Consider the following 20,850-nt stretch of genomic DNA (forward strand, 5'->3'; position numbering starts at 1 on the left):
CAGATTTCATTGCTAGCCATTGAAACAAAGAAATAATACTCCCCCCGCACACCCTGACTTGAACCAGCCCCTTGAACTAGCCTTTCAGGAAAGTTGGCCATTAGGGACATCAGATTTGACTGCACAGCAGCAAAGAAAAGCTAGTTCTACAATCATATTCTGCCCTGAACTGGAATCTTGTTCTCTTACTGCATATCAGTGGCAAACAAAATGATTTCTATATTTATATGACTAAAATATGCCTGGAAAAAAAGGAAAAAGGGGGGAAAAAGAGTAAAGGGGGTTTAAAACTACCATAATTGAACAGCCAGTGATCCAGTATGCAAGGCAGCAGTGAGCTACTACCATGTAAATGACTGAATAGCCACAGAACCTATTTCTGGGTAGAACATGGATGAGGCTATGCCCCCTCCACTTTGTCCCGACACAACGGGGCTATAGCACTATGCATACAGCAGTTCTCATCACATTCATGCCAGGTCCCAAAAGGCATTGTCAGTTTACCAGCATTCAAAACATGAGTCAGCACCTGCCTCAAAATCATGTAGTTGGTTTACAAAAGATGAATTTTTTTTAAGCAATGTATCTGAGTTTTTTTTTCATTTTCCTTGGAAAACATTTTCAAGTTTTTCGTTGCAACTATGAGAGCAGGTAAAAAAACATAAAGCCAGAATTGCCACATATTCATCTTGATACCAAAACCTTAAGTATACAAGCAAGCTCACAAAACCATGGCTACTGCATTGTACATTTTGCAGATATAATGACTGCCATTTGACACTGCCACTCAAGACTGCTGCTGCTTCTGCTCCCTGTGAAGCTCAAAGACATAAGAGGCATAATTTGCCACAGTTGGCAAAATGCTTTATTGAAAGGGATCCTTCAAGACAAGGAGATTCTACTTTTAAACAAAGAAAAACAGTATATTGGAAAGGCCGTGTCCCCTTCCCTCCTCCCTTCTCCTCCCCCCCCCCCAAAAAAAAATCAGTTTTGCTTTTTGCCACATTTTCAAGGAACACTTTGCTGCTTTTACATCTCTTCCAAAATATGGAAATAGTTTAATAACAAAAGTAATTATGTTTGCTCATGCCTTTAACATGATTGGGGTTCATTCTGGTTGCTAAAGCTACTCGTGCGGAAATTAAAGCTTACCCTTCTGGATTCCACCCCTTCTAATTTTTTTTCAGGCAATGAAGTCATCATAATTATTTACCTTTGATCTTACAGTCATCTGTGACACCACATTAAGATATCACAAGTGAACAAGTATGACTTCAATGCATGGAAGAAAAAGAAAATACAGCTACATGAAGCAGGGTTTTGTTTTAAACAAAAGTGAGGGGGAAAAACCTTCCAGTGTTCACAAAGCAAAAGCACAAACTGCAGTAAAGTATAGTGATTTTTAAAGCCATTTTTAAAAACCTTGTTTAGTGCCTAAACCATAGTTAGTTCCTACTTTTTAAACTCTTCTCTTGATTCTCATGGGGAGGGGAGTTTAAATGTTTTAACCACCAGTTCCAAATTTTTGAACTAAATATAGAGTAACTGTACTTGAAGACTGTTGTGCTTCTGTACTATTCTTGTCTTTGTTTCCTTTTTTTGCATGTACAGGCTGTTCCACCACCCAACTTTGAGATGCCAGTTTCTATCCCAGTGTCCAACCACAACAGTTTGGTATACAGTAACCCAGTCAGCTCACTCGGTAACCCCAACCTTTTGCCACTGGCCCACCCTTCTCTGCAGAGAAATAGCATGTCTCCTGGTGTGACACATCGGCCTCCAAGTGCAGGTAACACAGGTATGCTTTGTTAAATCCTATTTCTTTAACTGATCTTTTCTGGAAGATAACTAGTGTGTCTTTTTCATTTTAAACTGTACTAAAAGAGCAAGATCCTCTCAGTCATAACAGGTTTCCCAAAACTACCATGTTGAAAAATCAAAGACAGCTGAAAAAGTTCCTATGCCAAAATTAGAAAATAAAAATAACCCTGAAATAATGTTCTTGAAACAGATGAATATTGGCTAAGATTAAAGGAAATCAATAAAGGATAAAAGGGAGACGATTTGCTGTTTTACAAAAAAGGCAGCTCATCTGCTTGTTTCATGCAAGAATTCAGCAGACAGATTTCCATAAAATTTGAAAAAAACAGTGTGGTCAAAGCAAGCCTGTCTTTTAAAAGTAAAATAGGCCTCTAATTACTGAAATCAACAGTTGAGAGGCTAAATGGAGGATTTGTGGTTATTTATATATTCAAAAGATCATTGATGGGTAAATGTTAGTCCATCTCCAAGCTGGAATGTCTTGTTGGATAAGCAATCAGTTTCTTTCTATGCTTAGTGATATATAGGGTCACCTCTGATCAGGATAAATGAGGATTAGTCTCATTCTTCCTGTCCAAAGCAATGTCATCCTTAAGGATTTTGAGTTCCATTCAAGGAACCATCCAAGGTCTCCAGTCCAAGGAAGAGTTAAAAAAAATCCTCAGAGCAACTGTGTGTGAAAGGGTTGAGAAATTTATAATAAACAATTAAGCAAATACATACTACAATTACATCATTTATAGTACCTTCACTGTTCACTGGCTTTTTCCAATAAAGTAGTATTTATCTTGTTTTTTTCTAATTCAATTAAAATTAAAATAAATATGCTTTACAAATGATTACGTATAGTCAGACTGAGTATAATTTTTTTTAATACTAGTGATTTTTCTTACGCAATGGAAAGCTGAAAATCTACAGGCATTTATTTTTAAGTTTGCCTGTCACCAGTGAACAAACATGATAGCTGTTAAACCTTATTAGGGGCACTTAAAAATGTTTCAACTATGGACATGAACTAGTGGACACTAAAGTCACTGAAGTCACTCAGGAATGCTTGTGAGCTTAAGATCAGGCCATCTGTGAGTAGAAAGCTGGTTAGTATTGCTTAAAGTGTTTGACTTTTGTGGTTTGGGTTGGGGTTTTTTTTTGTTTCTATGTTTGTTTTTGGTTTTGGTTTCTTGTCATTCTCATTGTGACTTTTATTTAAAACCGTAGGTGGCCTGATGGGTGGGGACCTCACAACCGGTGCAGGCACCAGTGCAGGTAAAAGGAAGATCACTCATATTAAATATTATAAATCACTGAGGCACCAAAACAGATAGTTACTATAGACTTAGTCTTTAAAAAATTGTATGTTGGGGATGATTTTTAAAGTGTTCAGCATTATTGTAGTTCTCTCAAGTCAGTGCGAGTTTTACCATCAACTTCAAGGGGATCAGCATTAGGCTAGTGTTCAGCACCATTCAAAACCTCACCCCTGATTGAAATCCGTGTGTAAAAATCTCTGGCCTTCTTCATTTTCCACTTAACCTCAAGGATTTCAATAAAAATCTTTGGGCCCAGTGATATAGCCCTTAGACAACCAGAAGTCCTAGTGAAAGTCAATTCTATTTGAAATCCTGACTCTTATTATATATATTTCAGCAAAGTGTTTAAGTATATGCTTCAGTTTAAGCACATTTAAACTGTCCCTGCTCAGCAAAATACGTTAGCATGTGCTTGAGTTAAGTACATGTTATTTGTATTCTTTTTGAGCTAAAAAGGTAACAGTGAAAAGCCAGAAGTGAACTGTCACCTAATTTTAAGCATTTTCTTAAGTGCTTCATGGTATTGGTCCCTAGCAGACAAGGCAAATTTTGGTTTATCCACTCACTGGCTGACTCAGAGCTGTATGGAAGATTAGTAGGGAGATCCATTTTGTGTACCATAAATCAGAGATAGCAATAATTGGTGATATATACAGAAGCTGAACCACTTGACACTGTACTTTAGCGGGACTTACTCCTGATACTTGAAATGCTATTTCTTTTTGGGCTGAGCTCTTCTCATCTTGCCTCAGATCACACCCTTTCATTTTTCATTGTGTGCAGATGACTTGCAGATGTTTGTGTGATACATCTCTAGTAAGATTGAAACTGAGCAGCACTGTATCAAGAAACCACTTTCGACTAGTACTGCACCTTTGAGAGGTCATTTTATATTAACTTGGGACTAGAACTTACAGACAATAGGAACATAAGGCTTTTTGGTTGTCTCTCTTGTTTTCGTAATACCCATACTAGAAAATGACAATTTCCTTAATTATCTTTTGTTATTCTTTGTAATACAGCTGAAAAAAAGATTTGGTCTGTTGGCGTTTGCATGTTATACCCTTCCTTGACAATTTACATGATAGAAGTTTTAGATTCTGCAGCAATGAAACAGGGAAAGGAAATTGATTGCCCTATTAATGGGCTCCCTCTACTGGCTTGCTAAGACATGCCATTGTAGTACAGCCATGGGCTTGTCTGTTGTTTTAGAAAGGTGCTAGGAATTAGTAAACAACATGTTTCTTTTAAATATGTATATATATTTGTGCACACTAAAATAGAAGTTATTCTAAATGTCTAGTTGTCTTTGTCATTCTTTATGCTCTATAAAACCTGTGTGTTATCATACGCAGTTGGAGGACATATTCTTTTTACATGTATACTATTTCTCTTTGAAATAAGTGTAATGAAAAGGAAAGAAAGAAGATAGGGAAAAATAGAGAATTTGAGTTGTTTATTGGCAATAATATATACTTGACTTTCAAGCAATGTACCTTTGGAGTCATCAATTGATTTAGCTGTATGTAAGACAGACATTACTAAGAATGCATCATAAATATTTAATTGTATGAATAGTCTTTGTTCTTTATCTAGAAAAACAGCAATACAGTTATGTTTGTCATGCCTTAAATTCAAAGCAATAGGAGGGATTTGATATAGTTATGAAGGAAGATGAGAGGTCATTATAAGGCTGAATCATCTGCCTCAGTAGCATCATTCAACAATGCTACTATTTTGGACAGCGCTCTCTCTCTCTCTCTCTCACTCTCTCTCTCTCTCTCTTAAGGGTACAGAAGAATAAACATCAAAAGTTCTCTTTGTTCAACACTTTTTGTAAGAAACAGAGACCCCTGTGTTTTTTCCATTTGGCTTCTTAGATGCTCATAGCATGATCATGTGGTTTAATCTGTTAGGGTTCACATTTTTCACCATATTATAACTTTATAAATTTGCATTTTTCTGCAGCACCTAAAAATAGCATATATTTAAAATAATACACTCCAATGAGAAGAGTTGAGTTAAGAGTTCCATTTCAGTCACTACAAAAATGAAACTTTTTTTTATTGTTAACACAAGGGCATCAGTTTCTGCATTGCTTTAACAAATTACATGATAACTAGAAAATGGCAAACGGAATAAGCTACTTAGGTTAGGTAAGTCCATGTTTTGAAAACGATGTTATTTTGTTGGTTTGAATTGTTCCAAGTAATAACCCTGAAATCATCCACAGTTTTACCTTGGGAGTCAACCCAACACATAAATAGAACTGCAGAAAGCTGACTGCTTCTTTATTATCCTATACAACCAAATACCAGTAGTGGTATTTTTAACTAAAAACAAGGTTATCTCAGGTTTGTTAGTATAAATTTGTTCTTATTCCAACACTGGTTGGACAGTTGATATCATGTGACAGTAGCAACTGCCAACAAAATTAGTGTGAACTTCCCATTTTGTATAGTTGCTAAATTATAAATATCGCAGTGTCTTTGGTGTCATTCTCTTAAACCAGAGACCTTTGATTGAAAGAAAGAACAAGAGTCCTTTGGACCTAAATCAGTATGTTCTCAACCCACGTTTTAGTTACACCCTTCAGTTTAACCCATAGCTAACATGAAAACGAGGTGACATGCTACCTGGTAACATAGTAAACTTTATGAAGTCATTTTAAGTTTTAAGGAGACCGTTACTCTTAGATGTAAACCATGTAAGTTATGGGTAACTTGACAAGAAGCAAATCATGTCCATTAGTTGTTTTTAGCACTGTTTGTTAATTAAGCTGTAGTTTGACTCAATGTTGAAAGTCTAGTAAAAGGATAAAGATTTCAAAAAATGGTTGACTGCTTTTTAAATCATAATGCTTCTGTTTATCTTGGAGGCCTTTCTTTGCAAGTATATGTTTGATCTCATGGTTAGAACTATCTCTAAGGTTGGGTTATATTTTGCAGTTTATTTCACAATGAAACCATTGGGTAACGAACATTTTTTTCCTCTTTTTCTATTTAACTTTTCCAGTCCATGTAACTAGGAATATATTGTGAAGGTATTTCAGCTCAATATTTTCTTGTATAAAACAATGAATCCACCTTAGTCAACAGACTTTCTTCAAGTTTACAACCCCATAAATAATAGTAATAATTATAATTATAATAATAGCAAAAATAAAATAAAATCTTTAAAGACAGTCTAACATACTTAAAATGGACTCTAGTATTTTCCTCAGAAGCATCATTTTTATTGTGTTTCTATACTTTTCTGTAATTTGCTCTTCTGTCAGTTCCATTTAATCTCTACCATCTTTCTTAAGCCACATGGCTAAATTTTCCAAAATATCTAGAGATTTTGGGACCTGATTTTCAAATGGTACTAAGTACTCATCTTCTGTATGTGGCCTCTTTACAGTAACTCCAGTTGGACACTAAATCATTAGTCAGTAAAAAATTACTAGTCATTTCTAGAAACCCAGTTTCTTTTAAAAACTTATTCCCATAGTAATCTATAGATCATGAGGAGGGCAGTGAGTATATAAGGGGGGATACAGTACAACCCCTCTTCTGGAACTTAAATACAGTTTACCAATAGTCATCTCAGCTTTGGCCGGCTTGAGTCTGGGATCTCTCAGTTAGAACATGCTAAGTATACCATTAGGTATACTTTTCCTGGTCACGTACTGACTGTGCATGAATGCATTATATATTCTGTTAGCCTTTCAAACCAAATAGAAATGTGTGTAATAGTCATTTTTAATTTATAAGCCCTCAGGTGAGAAGAATTATGGGTGGCACCCTTTCAAAAATACAATTAAAGTATGATTTACAAAAAAGAAACAATATTTCTAAAAATGCTGTGAGCTTTAGTGAGGGCAGTCAGGTTGGGATTTCCAAAGGCAACTAACTGTTTTGGTCTCCTTTGATATCAAACTAAAACAAATTTATGCTAAACAACACAAATCAAACAAATTATACAAAAATCCTTTAACCTTTTTCTCAGGATGTGCTTTGGTGTCTGTAAAGAGGAAGATAATTCATAGTCCATAAGTATGGATTATGTTAAAAATAAAAAGAAGAATGCTTTTTCAGTCAAAAGCTTGTCTGACTTTTATCCCAGCTGTATACTTGGTCCAATAAAAGGCATCACCCAAACAAATTGTTGCCTCTTAAATAAATACATAGGAAACTACTATTATTAACATCATCCTTTATGTTCTAGTAGCATTTAGCATTCTATCTAGCAAGGTAGAATCCCTATTGTGCTAGGTGCTGTACATTTGCATAGCACATGGCAGTTCCTGCCACAACAACTTTACAATCTAAAAGAAAGAGCTTGCAAATATTTATTATATGATTCTGACATTTACCCAGATCATGATGGATCTTCAGTTCATTTAGGCCTGTGCCCAAGACCTTTTCATGCCATATTTAATTAATCAAATAATTTGGGAAATGTTGGGAAAACGCAATAACTGTTAGATTATTCTATTTCCCTTCTGATTTTTGAACTTTCAAAGGGTTCTTCTTTAACTATAAAAATTGTTTAATATAACTTAGATTTTCCAATTATCATTTGACTCCCAGAGACAAGTCTTTAAGGAAAATACCAGATATAGTGTGAATCATGTTCAGAAGCACATTAATGCACGGGCCCTTAGGGCCCCGCCCTTGGGAAATGGCAGGTTTCCCCTTGCAGGCAGGCAACATTCTAGACTGCAAGGGGTCCTGCTTGAGGCTGCCAGGAGTGGGATGCAGGGCATGTCCCATGCACATGCTGCACACATGCAGATAACTAGGAATACAGCTGTGCAGTGTGCAGGGCAGCTCCCTGCAGGTAAGTCTATGGAGGGGGAAGGGGAATTGTAGGGGGGTAACAGATTGAGGCCTCCACAGTGAGGTAGGGAGAGGGGGTGAGGGAGGGAGACTAGGAATACAGTTGCACAGAGTGCAGAGCAGCTCACTGCAGGAAAGTCTATGGAGGAGGAAGGGGAATGGGGGAGGTAACAGATTGAGGCCCCCACAGTGAGGGAGGGAGTGGGGCAGGGGCTTGGGCTGGGGGTGCTGCCCAGCCAGGGCACTGCATGGGACTGGGACTGAGGCAGAAAATGGGATAGAGCCATGGGTGGCACGTCGAGGAGGCATGTGGGATGCGGGGGGGGGGGGCAACTCCCTGCTGCTGCACAACCCTCCCAGGGGAAGCATGGGAAGGTGTGTGTGCCCCCTTATATTTGTGTGCAGGATGGATGAAGGCTGCTCGCTGTGGACTTGACACTCTCTGCTTTGCTGCCTTTCCCTTGGGAGCCCTGCGCTGGCTGTGCACCCCCTGCCCACATGGCAGCAGCGGGGCAGCGAGTTGTGCCTCCCACTGCCGGGAGGGCAGGGAGCACATAGCTGGCACAGGGCCACTGGGACAAAGGCAGCAGAGCGGAAAGCCCCAAGCCCACAGCGGACAGCCTGCTCCATTGGCAGCTTTACCAGCAGGAGGGGAAGGGGCCCCTCCCCCTGCTGACATCCAGCTCCCAGGACCCAGGGCCCCAGCTGCAGGGGAGGAGTTGCATGATACATTCATGTTTATAATGGGGTGTTGGGGGCCTCCAATTTTCTGTTTGCCCAGGACCCCAATAAATCTTAATCCACCAGTTCACATGTTAGTTATAAGAACTGACAATACTACATCTTGTTTGATAGGTGCAAGATACAGAAAATCTTGTTCTTCAAAATTGCTGAAATTCAAACCTATATGAATTGTGTACAAGACCTATGTACTATTTTAAGTCCCATTTGGTCCTTTTGCAGCTGATGAAATGCATAAATATCATGTTAGTTTTTTTCAGAGAAGGGAATTTCACCTACTCAAGTATTTTGGAAGCAATTTTTCAAGAATGAAGGCTGCTGTCAATGCACACGGATCACACACTGACCAATAGTTTCACCAAAAAAAGGAGACTGTATGCATTATTAACAAAGTGGTGTGCATATATATGTGTGCATGCAAGTACCTTCTTGGTGTAGACCTCAACCCCTACTTCATGAAACTTTGGCCTTTACTAAGTTTCCAATAGTTGCATAAGTGTTGAAGTGATAGATTTTTACTTGTTCTCTGTCTTACGTTCTCTCTAATTCACAATGTCTCAATATTTGTATTTATAAAAAAGATAGATTTGAAAGGATTGAAGGCAAAAAGTCCTATGATCATGAGTAATGAACAGTTATCTGAGTCATACAGATAAGCAGTTCCTTGGAAGCAGAATTTTAAAGACAAGCAGGATGGCTTTCGTTTATATATGACAAGCGCTTTAAAATAGTCCTTTAGGAATATATGCCCAAACAATAACTTGGAATTATTGGATGAAATCCTGGGTTCCATTGAAATCAGTGGGGGTTTTGCAAATGACTTCAGTGAGTCCAAGATTTTACCCATTGTATTTTCTATACTGCCTGCACAGAAGGCATCATGCTGTCTTTTTCCACTGTATTCTGAAATCTGTTTCTTTGTTCAGAGACAGAGAGAATATAAGGAAGCATAGCAAATCAGCAAACATCTGGATTTCATGCTTACTCTTGAGTAATGAAAGAGATAGTTGATGCCTCCTGAATCTTGGAATGCAGCTATGCCTTTGCTCTGGGATCGAAAGCAAAAAATTAATTTCGCCTTTTAGAGCTGGGAGTACAAATCTTACAGTATAGCAGCATGTATATTGTACACGTTCTTGACAATATTGAGCTCTTGCCCTTTATCTTTTAACATGGTCCCCAATTAAAGTATTCAGGCTGTAGATTCTAGTTGTTGTCCATACATTTGCAAACTGATAACAGTGGAGCTATTGCCCAGAGTTTCAAAAAAATCAGATAAGTTAGGGAAGCGTTAATAGCTACTTTGAACTCAAGTTTATATCTTCTGGATTTTAAGAACTATTTTTTAAGATTTTATCGTCATATAGTATACACACGTATACACATATACCATACATTGTCCTTTTATTAGTATATTTATTCTAACAGAAATGTTGGAGAACTAGGAATGTGTGATTTGTGATTAGAACATGTAATCAGAACATGATGTAAAACTGCGTTCTTCATGTCTTCAGCAGTTATGCATATTACAAAAATATGTAATTTAACTAAGATGCCACTTACCACTGTTTATGAAAAATAAACCATCACCAATATATTTAAAATATATTCTGGAAACTGAAAATTACATTTTCATATTCTACACTGACCTAAAATTTGAGGACCTGAAGAAGAGTGCTTTACACCCAAAGCTTGTCAAACATCTCTCCTAGCTATGCAGTTGGTCCAATAATAGATGTTACAAAAAATACTTGCCTCTCATACACTTCCTGGGCCATCACAGCTGCAACAGCACTTCAACTCTACTAAAATTGGAGTTGATTCTTATCCTGAAATATTTTTCCTAAATGGTGTAGCATTATTTTCCCCAAAAAAGGTCACTGATTTCAAATAGCTGAAGAAGTAAATGAGTTGTCCTGAGTTTTAAAAAGGCTTTCAAGCAGTCATGTGTAGAAAAGTGCAAGAATAAAGTCTACAGAGTCATGTTTTTCCCTTGATATATTATAGTTGCCAGTAATGTGTTTTCCCCATTATATAAATCTGTTTGATCCTTGTTGTGATTTAACACTCAAGGGCAGTTCACATGAAAGGAAAGAAAATATAGCTTGTTAGTTGCATAGGAAGGACATGATTGCAACTCCCCATGTGTGAGCATGCAAAATGGAGAGACTGATTTATCACATACTCAGATGTATACATGCTTAACCACTTTACTGGATAAGGAATTAATTTCTTATGGAAATTGGACAGGCAGGTCCATGAGAATCTTATTTCTAAAGCTAGATTTTAAAAGAGCTCATAATCAGATTTCCAAGATGTTAGCACCCACAGTTGGTAACATGTAGTTAAAATAACTCCTCCCCTTTTTAAGCACTGAAATAAGGACAGATTTCAGAATAGCTCCACACCCAATAGCTTTAACTGCTACTATCTGCCAGGATTTTGAGCACTGATTTCTTTTCAGGCTCTGACCCTGGGGTGCCATAATTTACATGTCTAGTGCTTACAGTAGCACTGTACTCCATAAAAGGCTGAAAAGACAGTGACATGGGAACCACACAGGTTTACCCCTCATTTTACATAGTACCCATATCTCAACAAAGGCAGGACATGCCTGGCTGCTATCACCCAGCGAGGGCAAAGGTCCACCTGAGCCTTAGCAGCCACTGTGCTAACAAGGTTAAGGTGAACAGCTTCTATAGCCAACAGTACACAGAGGAGTGATACAACTAGCATAACATTTAGCTGTCTTTAACTTCCTAATCTGCATGACAGGCCCCATTTACAGCTGTGTCAACAGGTGCTAGCTCAGTGATTCTCAGCCGGGGTTCAGCGTCACATTGGGCTCACTCAAGATCTCTACAAGGAAGCTGCAGTACCCGGCCCCTGTGTATAGAGAGATTAAGATGTTTTGGGGCCCTGGGCAAGAAAAGAATGAGGGGGAGGGGGGCTTCTCCTCTCCCCACAGGACCCAGGCTCCAGCAGGGGAAGGAACCTCTTTCTTTCTTAGTGCTACTGCTGTGGAGGTATGGACCTGGTTCTCACACACTCATTGGCAAGTATGGAGAGCAATGTGGAGTAAGTGAGGGAATGACTTATTTGCATGTTCATTTACATATTTGCCAGGTATGCAAAATGGGTATGCAAATGGGTCTTCTTTGCCTGCTTTGATGCCTACTTTGTATTGCTCACCATGGCTGGCTGGTGAGAATGGGATCAAAAAATGAATAACTATCATATACCCAGTACCACTGCCCCCCACACCCCCTGGCAACCAGGCTCATTTGTTAATCTGCCTATGCAAAGAAGTAAGTACACCACTTGCTCCTCTCTCTGCACAGTACCCCACACCTGCCCCAGCATCCTTCAGAGAACAGTTTACACAGCTGCCCCCAGCCACCCTGGTACCAGATGCTCTAAGCAGCACACTCTGCCACAGGTAGGGAGATGTAGGGCTGCTGCTGAGCCATGATTTTCAGCCTAGCTCACCCCCTCCCCTGGTCCTCATATGCTACCAGGGCCAGAGGGAGGGGCTACAGAAGCAGGAGGTTCTGGCCCCCAACATGCAAGGAGCCGTTGTAGAGGCAGTGGCTGCATTTAGCACCTCAGGTACATACCAGGGATGAGGAAGTACACACCTCCTCCTGGACCTTCTGTATTTTGTTCCTACCCCACCTTCACCTCTGCTTCCCTAAGTACTCCCTGCAAGCCATGCGTGCAGCCCAGCATTTTGTCCCGGCCACCTGGGTGTCCCTAGGGTCTACACAATTGGCCCCAGGAGGGTATCATCCTGACATAACTAAACACAGAAGCTGCCCTGCCGGTTCCCATCAGTGACCTAAACCCAGGTGTAGGGAGTCCAGGTGCTGCAGTGGGAGCAAGCATCCACAGGGCCCAGCGGAGCTGGGGACATGTCCCTTTCAGTAGTCTGAAGAGGAGAACATCATGTATCATGTCATATCATATAGTAATGCAATGCATTAATGCATGACTTAATCTTAGAATTGTAATGTTTACACTATAATATTCATACTATATTTATATTAGGTTTTTTTTTTTAAATAGGGTGCCATAAAATTGTGAGATTTAGAGGAGTCCCTTCAATCCAAAAATATTGAGAATCCCTGGGCTAGCCTTTGGCACAACTGGGGAGTGTGATTCAAACCTACATATCTACAGCTGCAACAAGATGTCTTAACCTAAGGGTGGGCAATTATTTTGGCTGGAGGGCTGCTTAACGAGTTCTGGTGAGCTGTTGAGGGCCACAAATGTAGCCCTGCCCTTGACGGTTGCCCTGCCCCCTGATCGCCATCTTGGGACCAGAAGTCCCTCCCCTAACCCCTGATCTTTGCCAATAGAAGTCCCTCCCTTTGTCCCCAGAAGTACGTCTTTTGGCAAGGCAGTTTGCCATCTTGAAACCAGAAAAAAAAACTATATAATAAAAATCAAACATCTAAAATAACATATTTTAATTTGATTTAAAAAAATATTTTTGTCCTGATTTGTGTGCCCACCATTGCACACCATTGCACACAGCCCCTGCCTACCAGCAGCAGCAGCAGGCAGTAAGGCCTCAGGGTGCTCATGGCCTGTGGCAGGCAGAGCCCTGCAGTGGCACATGGTCCCAGCAAGCCCCAGGATGACACATGGCTGGGCTGCCAGCTCCATCACGCAGGGCTCACATGTCCACGCCCCGCACCACCAGAGGAAGCACCATACGATGAAGCCGGCAGTACAGCTCATGGGGTTTAGCCAGGGCAACAGGGGCAGGGGCAGATCCAGGCCAACTTCATAGCGTAGAGCTACCCACCATTCCCCATGACCTGTGCGTGGCAATGAGCAGTGCTGGGCCACTGGCTACATGACATGGGGCTCCCCATAGAGGCACATGGCTCAGGCAGAGAACCCAGGAACTGCATACAAGCCTTGTGGAGCCCTACATAATGGAGCCAGGTGGACTCTGCGCCCCTGCCAGTCTGGACTCCCTGCTTCTGCTGCCCTGCCCTAGACCCCCACCACCTGCAGCCCTGGGACACCGTTGCAGGCCCCATGTTCCATCCAGCTGCTGCTGTGCTCTTGCCCACTGCCCCTCCCTTCCCCCTTCCGCTGTCCCCCACCTGCTTGACGCCACTCCCACCCTTCTCCTACCTCCACCTGCTGCCGCCACTACCCTTCCCCTGCACCCACTCCCACCTGCCACGGCTCTTCGCCACCGCTTCCCACCCTCCCACCATTGCTCCCCCTCCTACCACCCTTCACTGCCACTTGCCTATCTGCAGAGCTGGGGTCATCAAAGCTGTCCTGCAGGCAAGGGTGGGAGCACAATGCACACTGCCCCTGTGGGAGTAAGCAGGGCTCACCTGCATGCAAGCATAGCAGGAGCATCCCTGGGCTAGACCGCATACGTAGGCATCTGCCTGCGGGCAAGATGAAATTGCCTGGCAGGCTAGTTCCAGCCCACAGGCTATATTTTACCCACCCCTATCTTAACCATTCAGGGTCCCTCCCCTGCACTTCTGAAGTTGGTTTTGCTATCCTTAACTTCATACACATTTAAAAAGATGTAAATATGAAACCCAGTTTGTTTTGCACTTGAGTGGATTTTCTCATTAATTAAAATGAAGTGACTGAGCTGATCAGGTGGATATCCAAGCCAAATAATGTAGTATACACACACACACACACACACACACACACAAATTTAGATGTATAAACCTAATAGAGCAAAACAGTTTTGCTGAAGCGGAAACAAATGAATCAATACAATTAGAGGCAAAGATATAGGAAACATAATGTTTTCCTGCATTATTGTAATGTAATCATAAATTCCTTAAACCAGATGCCATTAAGAAATTAGCCATTAAGAAATTACCAAACATAGCAAATTGTATGGAGCTATGAACAGGTTTTATAAGAACCAATGATAAGAGTATTGACAATGGCAGCTACTTTGTGGTGAGTGGATGGAGGGGGAGCAACACTAAGACTCTGCTTGTCTTTCCCTCCTTTTGATATGTAGCACAGAAACCAGGGGCAGGGAGAGCAAAGTTAGCTTTAAATAGCTCAGCTATACACACACAGTCTTGTAAAGCCATTCAGATACCTAGGTAAATTAGAACCAGCTCAGGGTTTTTAATGTATGTTTCATTTGCACAGTTCCCCTAGAGTCTGCCTGCCTATCTAGAATAAGTAATGTATGCTACACTCTAGTTACATCCTCATATTCTCCCCTGTTCTAAGGGATGGGAGGGTGGCTACCTTAAATGTTCTGAAATTTTGATTCCTGGCGAAGCAACCTACATAAATAAGTATACCCCTTAGATATTCCCACTTGGTATCCAGCACATCAAGTCCTCTTCTAAGGATAGATGCCTAGCTGACAAGGGCTCATATTATGGTGGTGGTGCCACACACCTCTTATAAGAAGTCCTAGGCACTAGAGTACTCACCCAAGACATGGGAGCTCTCCTTATTTTGAAAAGATTCAAACCAACTTCTCCCAGAACAATGTCTTAATCACCAGGCTATATAATAGCCTCTATAGGAGCTTCTTCCTTCCCTCCTGTTGAAGCTGGACCTCTGCTAGGCAGTTATGCAGGAGTTATGAGGACATGAGTGTAAACGAGAGAGCCTGATTCTGTAGCATTCAGACATGAGTGGGTTAAACCTGGGTTCTGATTCCTACTGCCAACTCTGGTTATGCATTTTCAATTAGACAGTTCTTGGTTAAAAATAGAAATTACCCTACAAAATAAGCACCTACTCGACTAAGTATCTAGCTTTTCTGTTGCTAATAAGAGTATGTGGCTAGAGCAATTAAATCTTCTGCCTTTTTACATTCTTAGGGCAGGTGGCCATAACTTGTACCTAAACACCATCATCCTGTTTCTCCAAAGACCCCAAATCCTCCCATGTACAGCATAACTGCAGTCTACTAGGCTCTCCCAGCAATGATACTGGTACCTTAAGCTGCTGCACTGGTATGGATTAATGAGAGAGAGATTGTAAAATGCTAACATTGATGGTAAAATGCTAACCTCACATCATACTGTCATTTTAGTTTCTAAATTGACATAGACCTTTTATTACTGTAAGAAAAGTGAAAATAAAGAATTGTTGTGATACTTTCGCCCCATCCCCAAAACTCTTATCCCTTTCTTTCTATTCCACACAAAATCAGTTGTTACTTCACAAAATGCTTTAGAATTCTTTCATTCAAAGTCAGTAGATTTTACACACCACATCTGTCTTGGTCTGCTCCCTGTAATTCAGTAGAGAAGGTCCATTAGTGTAACAGTGTGGGAATGAGCGGGTATTTTAATGTAAAGATTTTCTTCTCCTGGGTGAACGAATTTCTACATTGGTTTTCTTCTACCACTTCCAGTTAGCTAAGGTAATGTATTGTGAAATGACTAACAGATGCAATATGTGAATAAAAACCTTCAATTAGTTCCTTTAAAAATTATGCTGTAGGTGAAGACAAGAATGATTTCCTGGCTATAGTGCATTATGGTTGCTATCCGTTTGTTTTGGTGATAACCAGCATTTACTGTTCCATTAGTATGTGTGCATTAAAAATAACAGGTGTTTTCACACATGCTGTAAAGGTGAGGAGGAGGGAGCTTTAATTAAAATGACTCTGAGAACTGCTCTAATAAAGCTCCCGCAGCATCTCCTGTATCAGCATCCTCGCACTTCAAAATGGCAGTGGGGGACACTTTAACTAAAGCTCGTCAAATGAGCTTTAGTTAAAGTTCACCCACCACCATTTTGAAGCATGGGAATGCTGATACATGGGACACAGAGGCTTGCTGGACTGCACTAATGAGCACATGTCCTAATTACAGTGCATTGGAGCAGCCTCCCTGCATGTCTACAGGCACCCAAGAATTGTATACATGGAGTAATTGAAAGGGCAACCTAAATTCTTCATCATTATTTATTTAATTCTTGCTTAGGAAAAATTCCTCTTCTGGTCAGTGGAGTCACTGAAGAATACTGAACTGTGTGTAAAATTATGAAGACTTCTATTACTGGCTTCCTTCTTTTCTAAGTTATTTTTCACCCATCATAAATTTCAAGAGCAGAGAGAAGTAGTTAGCCACATTAATCTGAAGTCAGGCAGAAGGCAGAATAGAGTTGATAAGACAGAAAGATGCTTAGCTCATGAAGTGTGCTCTTGCTCATGAAAGCTTGTGCATCTTTGATTCAGTTAGTCTATAAGGTGCTTCTGTACCCTGCCTTCTGCATAAATTTCAGGGTAACATAGCAGCATAATTAGGTCACTTACACACACTGTATCTTTCTACATTTCTTAGTATTTTTGGAAGGCTTGCTGGTCAGGTAACAGGATTAAACCAATAGTGACATACAGACAGGGACAACCCATAAAAAGGAAGTCCGTATATTCTTCTCTGAAAATTTGTGAGTTAGAAACTAGCAGGTAGTGAATAGTAACTCTGGCAACTTGAAATTACTGCTGGACTTGTTGAATCTTACACAAGTATTGAACGACTTTTTCTTATTACAGTTAGTGAGAAGTAGGTGCCAGTGGTTCTCAACAGCTTGGAAATTTTCAGCCCTAAATTGCTGGTGTTAAACATTGAGCTTTCCAAAGAAAGCACTGATTTATTTTGTGTTACATTAGTAATTCCTCAGGAATATATTAGGTTTTTGATGATGATGCTTGGTTGGGTGTTTTGGATATGGGGGAAGGGAGGTTTGTTTTGTTTTATTTGTTTGCCTAAGTAATAATCCATTTGTAAAAATCAGAAATTTACATAGGGTTCACTGTCCAGTTTGGGCAAACATGTTACAGGGAACATGTCTACACTTGCACTTTAATGCACAATAGCCTATTTTTCTCCAAATTAAAGCAGTGCATTAAAAAAGTGTTACTATGCTAACACAGAGTATAAAATGCTAGTGAGCATTAAGTGTCACCTAAAAAAATGTGCATTTGCACTACTTAAGTACCTCACATTGGAGGTATTACATTTAGTGCACATTAGGAAAAGTGCATTAATGCACATGTAGATGCACCTAGTGTCTTTTAAGACTCTCAAATATGAACCCAAACCAGCAATCCTTACTCGTATGGCTCTAAAGTTTGTAAGAGGTTTAAGAACTATTCTTGAATACTGACTATAAAAGGTTTAAAATACTGGGTGTATCTACATGTGTACTTTACTGCAGAGCTAACTAATTAGCTCTGCAATAAGGTGTCACCCTCTACATACACGTCTGCATTAGGACATAGTAAATTAATTAACTCTGGTGTAGGACAGTACTGTCTAGGATGAGTACTGTCCTACAATGGAATAGTTATGTGCTCTGAATTGCACACGTAGATGGTGACTGCTGCTGGCTGGGGCTTTGTGCCCCAGCCAGCTCCTCCGCAGCATGTTGAGCCAGGGTGGAGCAACCCAGAGTAGCCTGGCTGCTCCAACCTGGCTCAGTGTGCTGCAGTCCTGGGCACACATGTAAATGCTGCACCTGGGAGAAATAAATTTATTGCTATGCGCTAATTGTATGTATAGATACACCCACTGAGTGTTGTCTAACACACTTCACATCTTTAAATTCATACAACAGAGAAGTTAGCATTTAAAATAATAAATACTCCACCTTAAAGTAACCAAGGAAGTCTATTTCAAGTAGTTCAAGTAGTCTTTCCTTCAGTGGTTAACAGTCTGTATTAATTAGCATTGACTGAGTAGTCCTTAATACATAGTCTTCCTTGGATCTAAAAAAGTTCTAAAAAGAGAAATCATTGGTTTAATCCTGTGGTCTTTACTTAAGTCAAAAGTCACGGGGAGCTTTTCCAGATTGCTGATTTTCTACATGCTCAGAGAAAGGCTTCTATAATCAGAAAACATTTCCCTTTGTAATGTGCAGCTAGCCCAAATAAAAAGTTTGACATTACATTTCATGGCATCTGCTGCTCCACCACTATGTATCTCAATACAGTTCTTTTTTATGTATGGAATCATCTTTACGTATTGAAAGCAATAAAACAAAAAATCCCTAGAAAAAAGCAATGTGTTCTTAAAACTTTGGGAATTGAAAGTGCTGTAAATTCTGACATATTTCCTTTAAAACTTGTACATCTACGCGCTTTTATTTTCACTACGCATTACAAATTGTAACTGTAATGTTTAAAAATGTTCTATTCCAGTGAAAATATGGCTTTTTACCAAATAAAAATGAAAAGCAAACTTGCTTAAAAATCCATCTGTTCTTCATTTTCTTATAATCTATAATCAGGAAATCCATTCATACATGACATATAATTTTTGCGCTTTCTAGTGGGTAGTGGAATGTGATGTTCTGCGTACAGTCACTTCTAAATTGATAATTGTCCAGGCGAAGTGTAATTTTAAAGTATAGGATGAAGAAAGGTTTAATCTGTATATTAGAAGCCTTATACAGTTTTTTGCCTCTGAATGTAAATAAGACCATTCTCTTTGGTGAATTTATCTGACGGTGGGACAGCTGCCTCAGAGCAGGCCACAGCTTTCTGAGTAAGAAAGAGGATGCGGTTTAAAGAGCTAGTTTAAATGCAGGCTCTTCTTAGCTGTATACCGCATGTATGTATTCATCATTGATTTTCAAATGATGGGTTTCTATATCGTCGGTTTAGAGCCCACAGCCTTACATTCCTGAATCCACATTATGCCAAAAGAATAACAATTTGGTGGCTGGAAGGAGAAATGGTTATTATATGGCTCCAAAATGCTAGCTGGCATAATATGCCAAGAACAGCAGAAATCCACTGGTAAAGAGAAGATTGCAGTAGTTCTTAAAAATAATTTGATGTTCTAAAAATATAAATGTAAGAAATGTCATCACTGTTCAAAATATTTTACATCAGTAGAGTAAATACATAAAAAAAAAATCTGGCTGATATTTTTGAATAACATATTTTTTAAATCATGTGAATATATTCCTGCTCTTATTTTTTCATTTAATATATCACTATAGCTTGATACAATCTTTTGTGAAGAATTATAATTTCATAGAAAATTATAATGTTTTAAATGTTTCTTTTCACCAAAAGTTGCAAGCACAGACTATGGTTTATGGTGTTTACTGGAATATTGCAGAAAGTTTGCGGTAGAATTATGAAAAGACATATTATTTGAGTGAAGCAGCTTCATTTTCACACATTGAACATGCTTGTCTGTCATATTGCAACACATTTTCTAAAGCAGTTTTAATGCCTTTTAAACAAATAGCTCCTATGCATAAACTGGTATCAGAGAAAACCTTGCTTATGTTTCAGTTGCTTAAATAGATTACCACAATTTCTGTTTTTCTTTAATTCTTCCATTTTTCCAATTACTAAGATAAATTTCATCTGATTGTTTGTTTAAATTAGAGCTCACATGAGTAAATCATGTTCCATTTGTCATAGTGAATTCCTGTCTTTTAAAAAGCACATAGTTGTTTCCTCAAAAATACCATCTTTAAAATGTACTTCTTTCAACCTGCATCTCTTGAATAACTCAGAGCATTAATTAAAGCTTAAAATATAGCAGATCCATATTCAAAATAATTGTTCATTAAAAAATAGTGACACTAAATGGAATATTCTTGCAAGCACTCTGTTTTGGTTTTGATAAGTGTAAAATCCACTTTTTTAATTAACACATTTTATCTCACTATCTGTAGGTTGTTTGTAAGGAGCTAAACAGCCAACTTAAAAAAGAGGGATTTTTTTAAAATAAATATTTCTGAAGTTTTTGTACTGTGTTAAATGTTTATCTTCTTTTCACCAAGAATCTAGAAAGAAATTATGCTTGATTTAATGGATAAAGTTAGTCTAATGTGTTTGCATATTAAAATTATGACTGGATATTATTAGTGTTCAGCTTTTTTTCCCCACAAATTGAAAGGCTCCATTATACCAAAAGGATTCCTTCTTTTATTTATTGCCATTTTCATGGTTTCTCCCACAGACTTCATCAAATAGACCTCTTTCTCAATACATCTCTCTGAAGTAGAGCTATCATCCCCTTTTTTACAAAGAGAGAAACTGAGGCACGTAATAACTACATGATTCCATGATCCCTCAGGAAGTCTGTGATGGGCTAAAAATGAGAACCAAGGTTTTCTGATTCATAGGTCTTTGTCTTGCCCACAAGCCCATCCTCCAG

The 20,850-nt window shown here is 39.3% G+C and overlaps 1 protein-coding gene across 12 annotated transcripts in view; it reads left to right on the plus strand.

Moving 5' to 3' along the window:
* The window catches only part of MEF2C (myocyte enhancer factor 2C), a 173,036-nt gene that overhangs the window by 133,380 nt on the left and 18,806 nt on the right, over positions 1–20,850 (plus strand). For 11 of the 12 annotated variants that reach the window (XM_059725039.1, XM_059725041.1, XM_006263296.4 and 8 more), the window contains 2 exons: positions 1,612–1,798; positions 3,037–3,084. In XM_059725039.1, the coding sequence (XP_059581022.1) occupies positions 1,612–1,798; positions 3,037–3,084 (235 nt within the window). The remainder of the gene's footprint in view (positions 1–1,611; positions 1,799–3,036; positions 3,085–20,850) is intronic. The other variant, XM_059725045.1, reaches the window with a different exon arrangement.

The sequence above is a fragment of the Alligator mississippiensis genome, chromosome 3 (genome assembly GCF_030867095.1).
Source record: "Alligator mississippiensis isolate rAllMis1 chromosome 3, rAllMis1, whole genome shotgun sequence".
In the NCBI taxonomy this organism is placed as follows: Eukaryota; Metazoa; Chordata; order Crocodylia; family Alligatoridae; genus Alligator; species Alligator mississippiensis.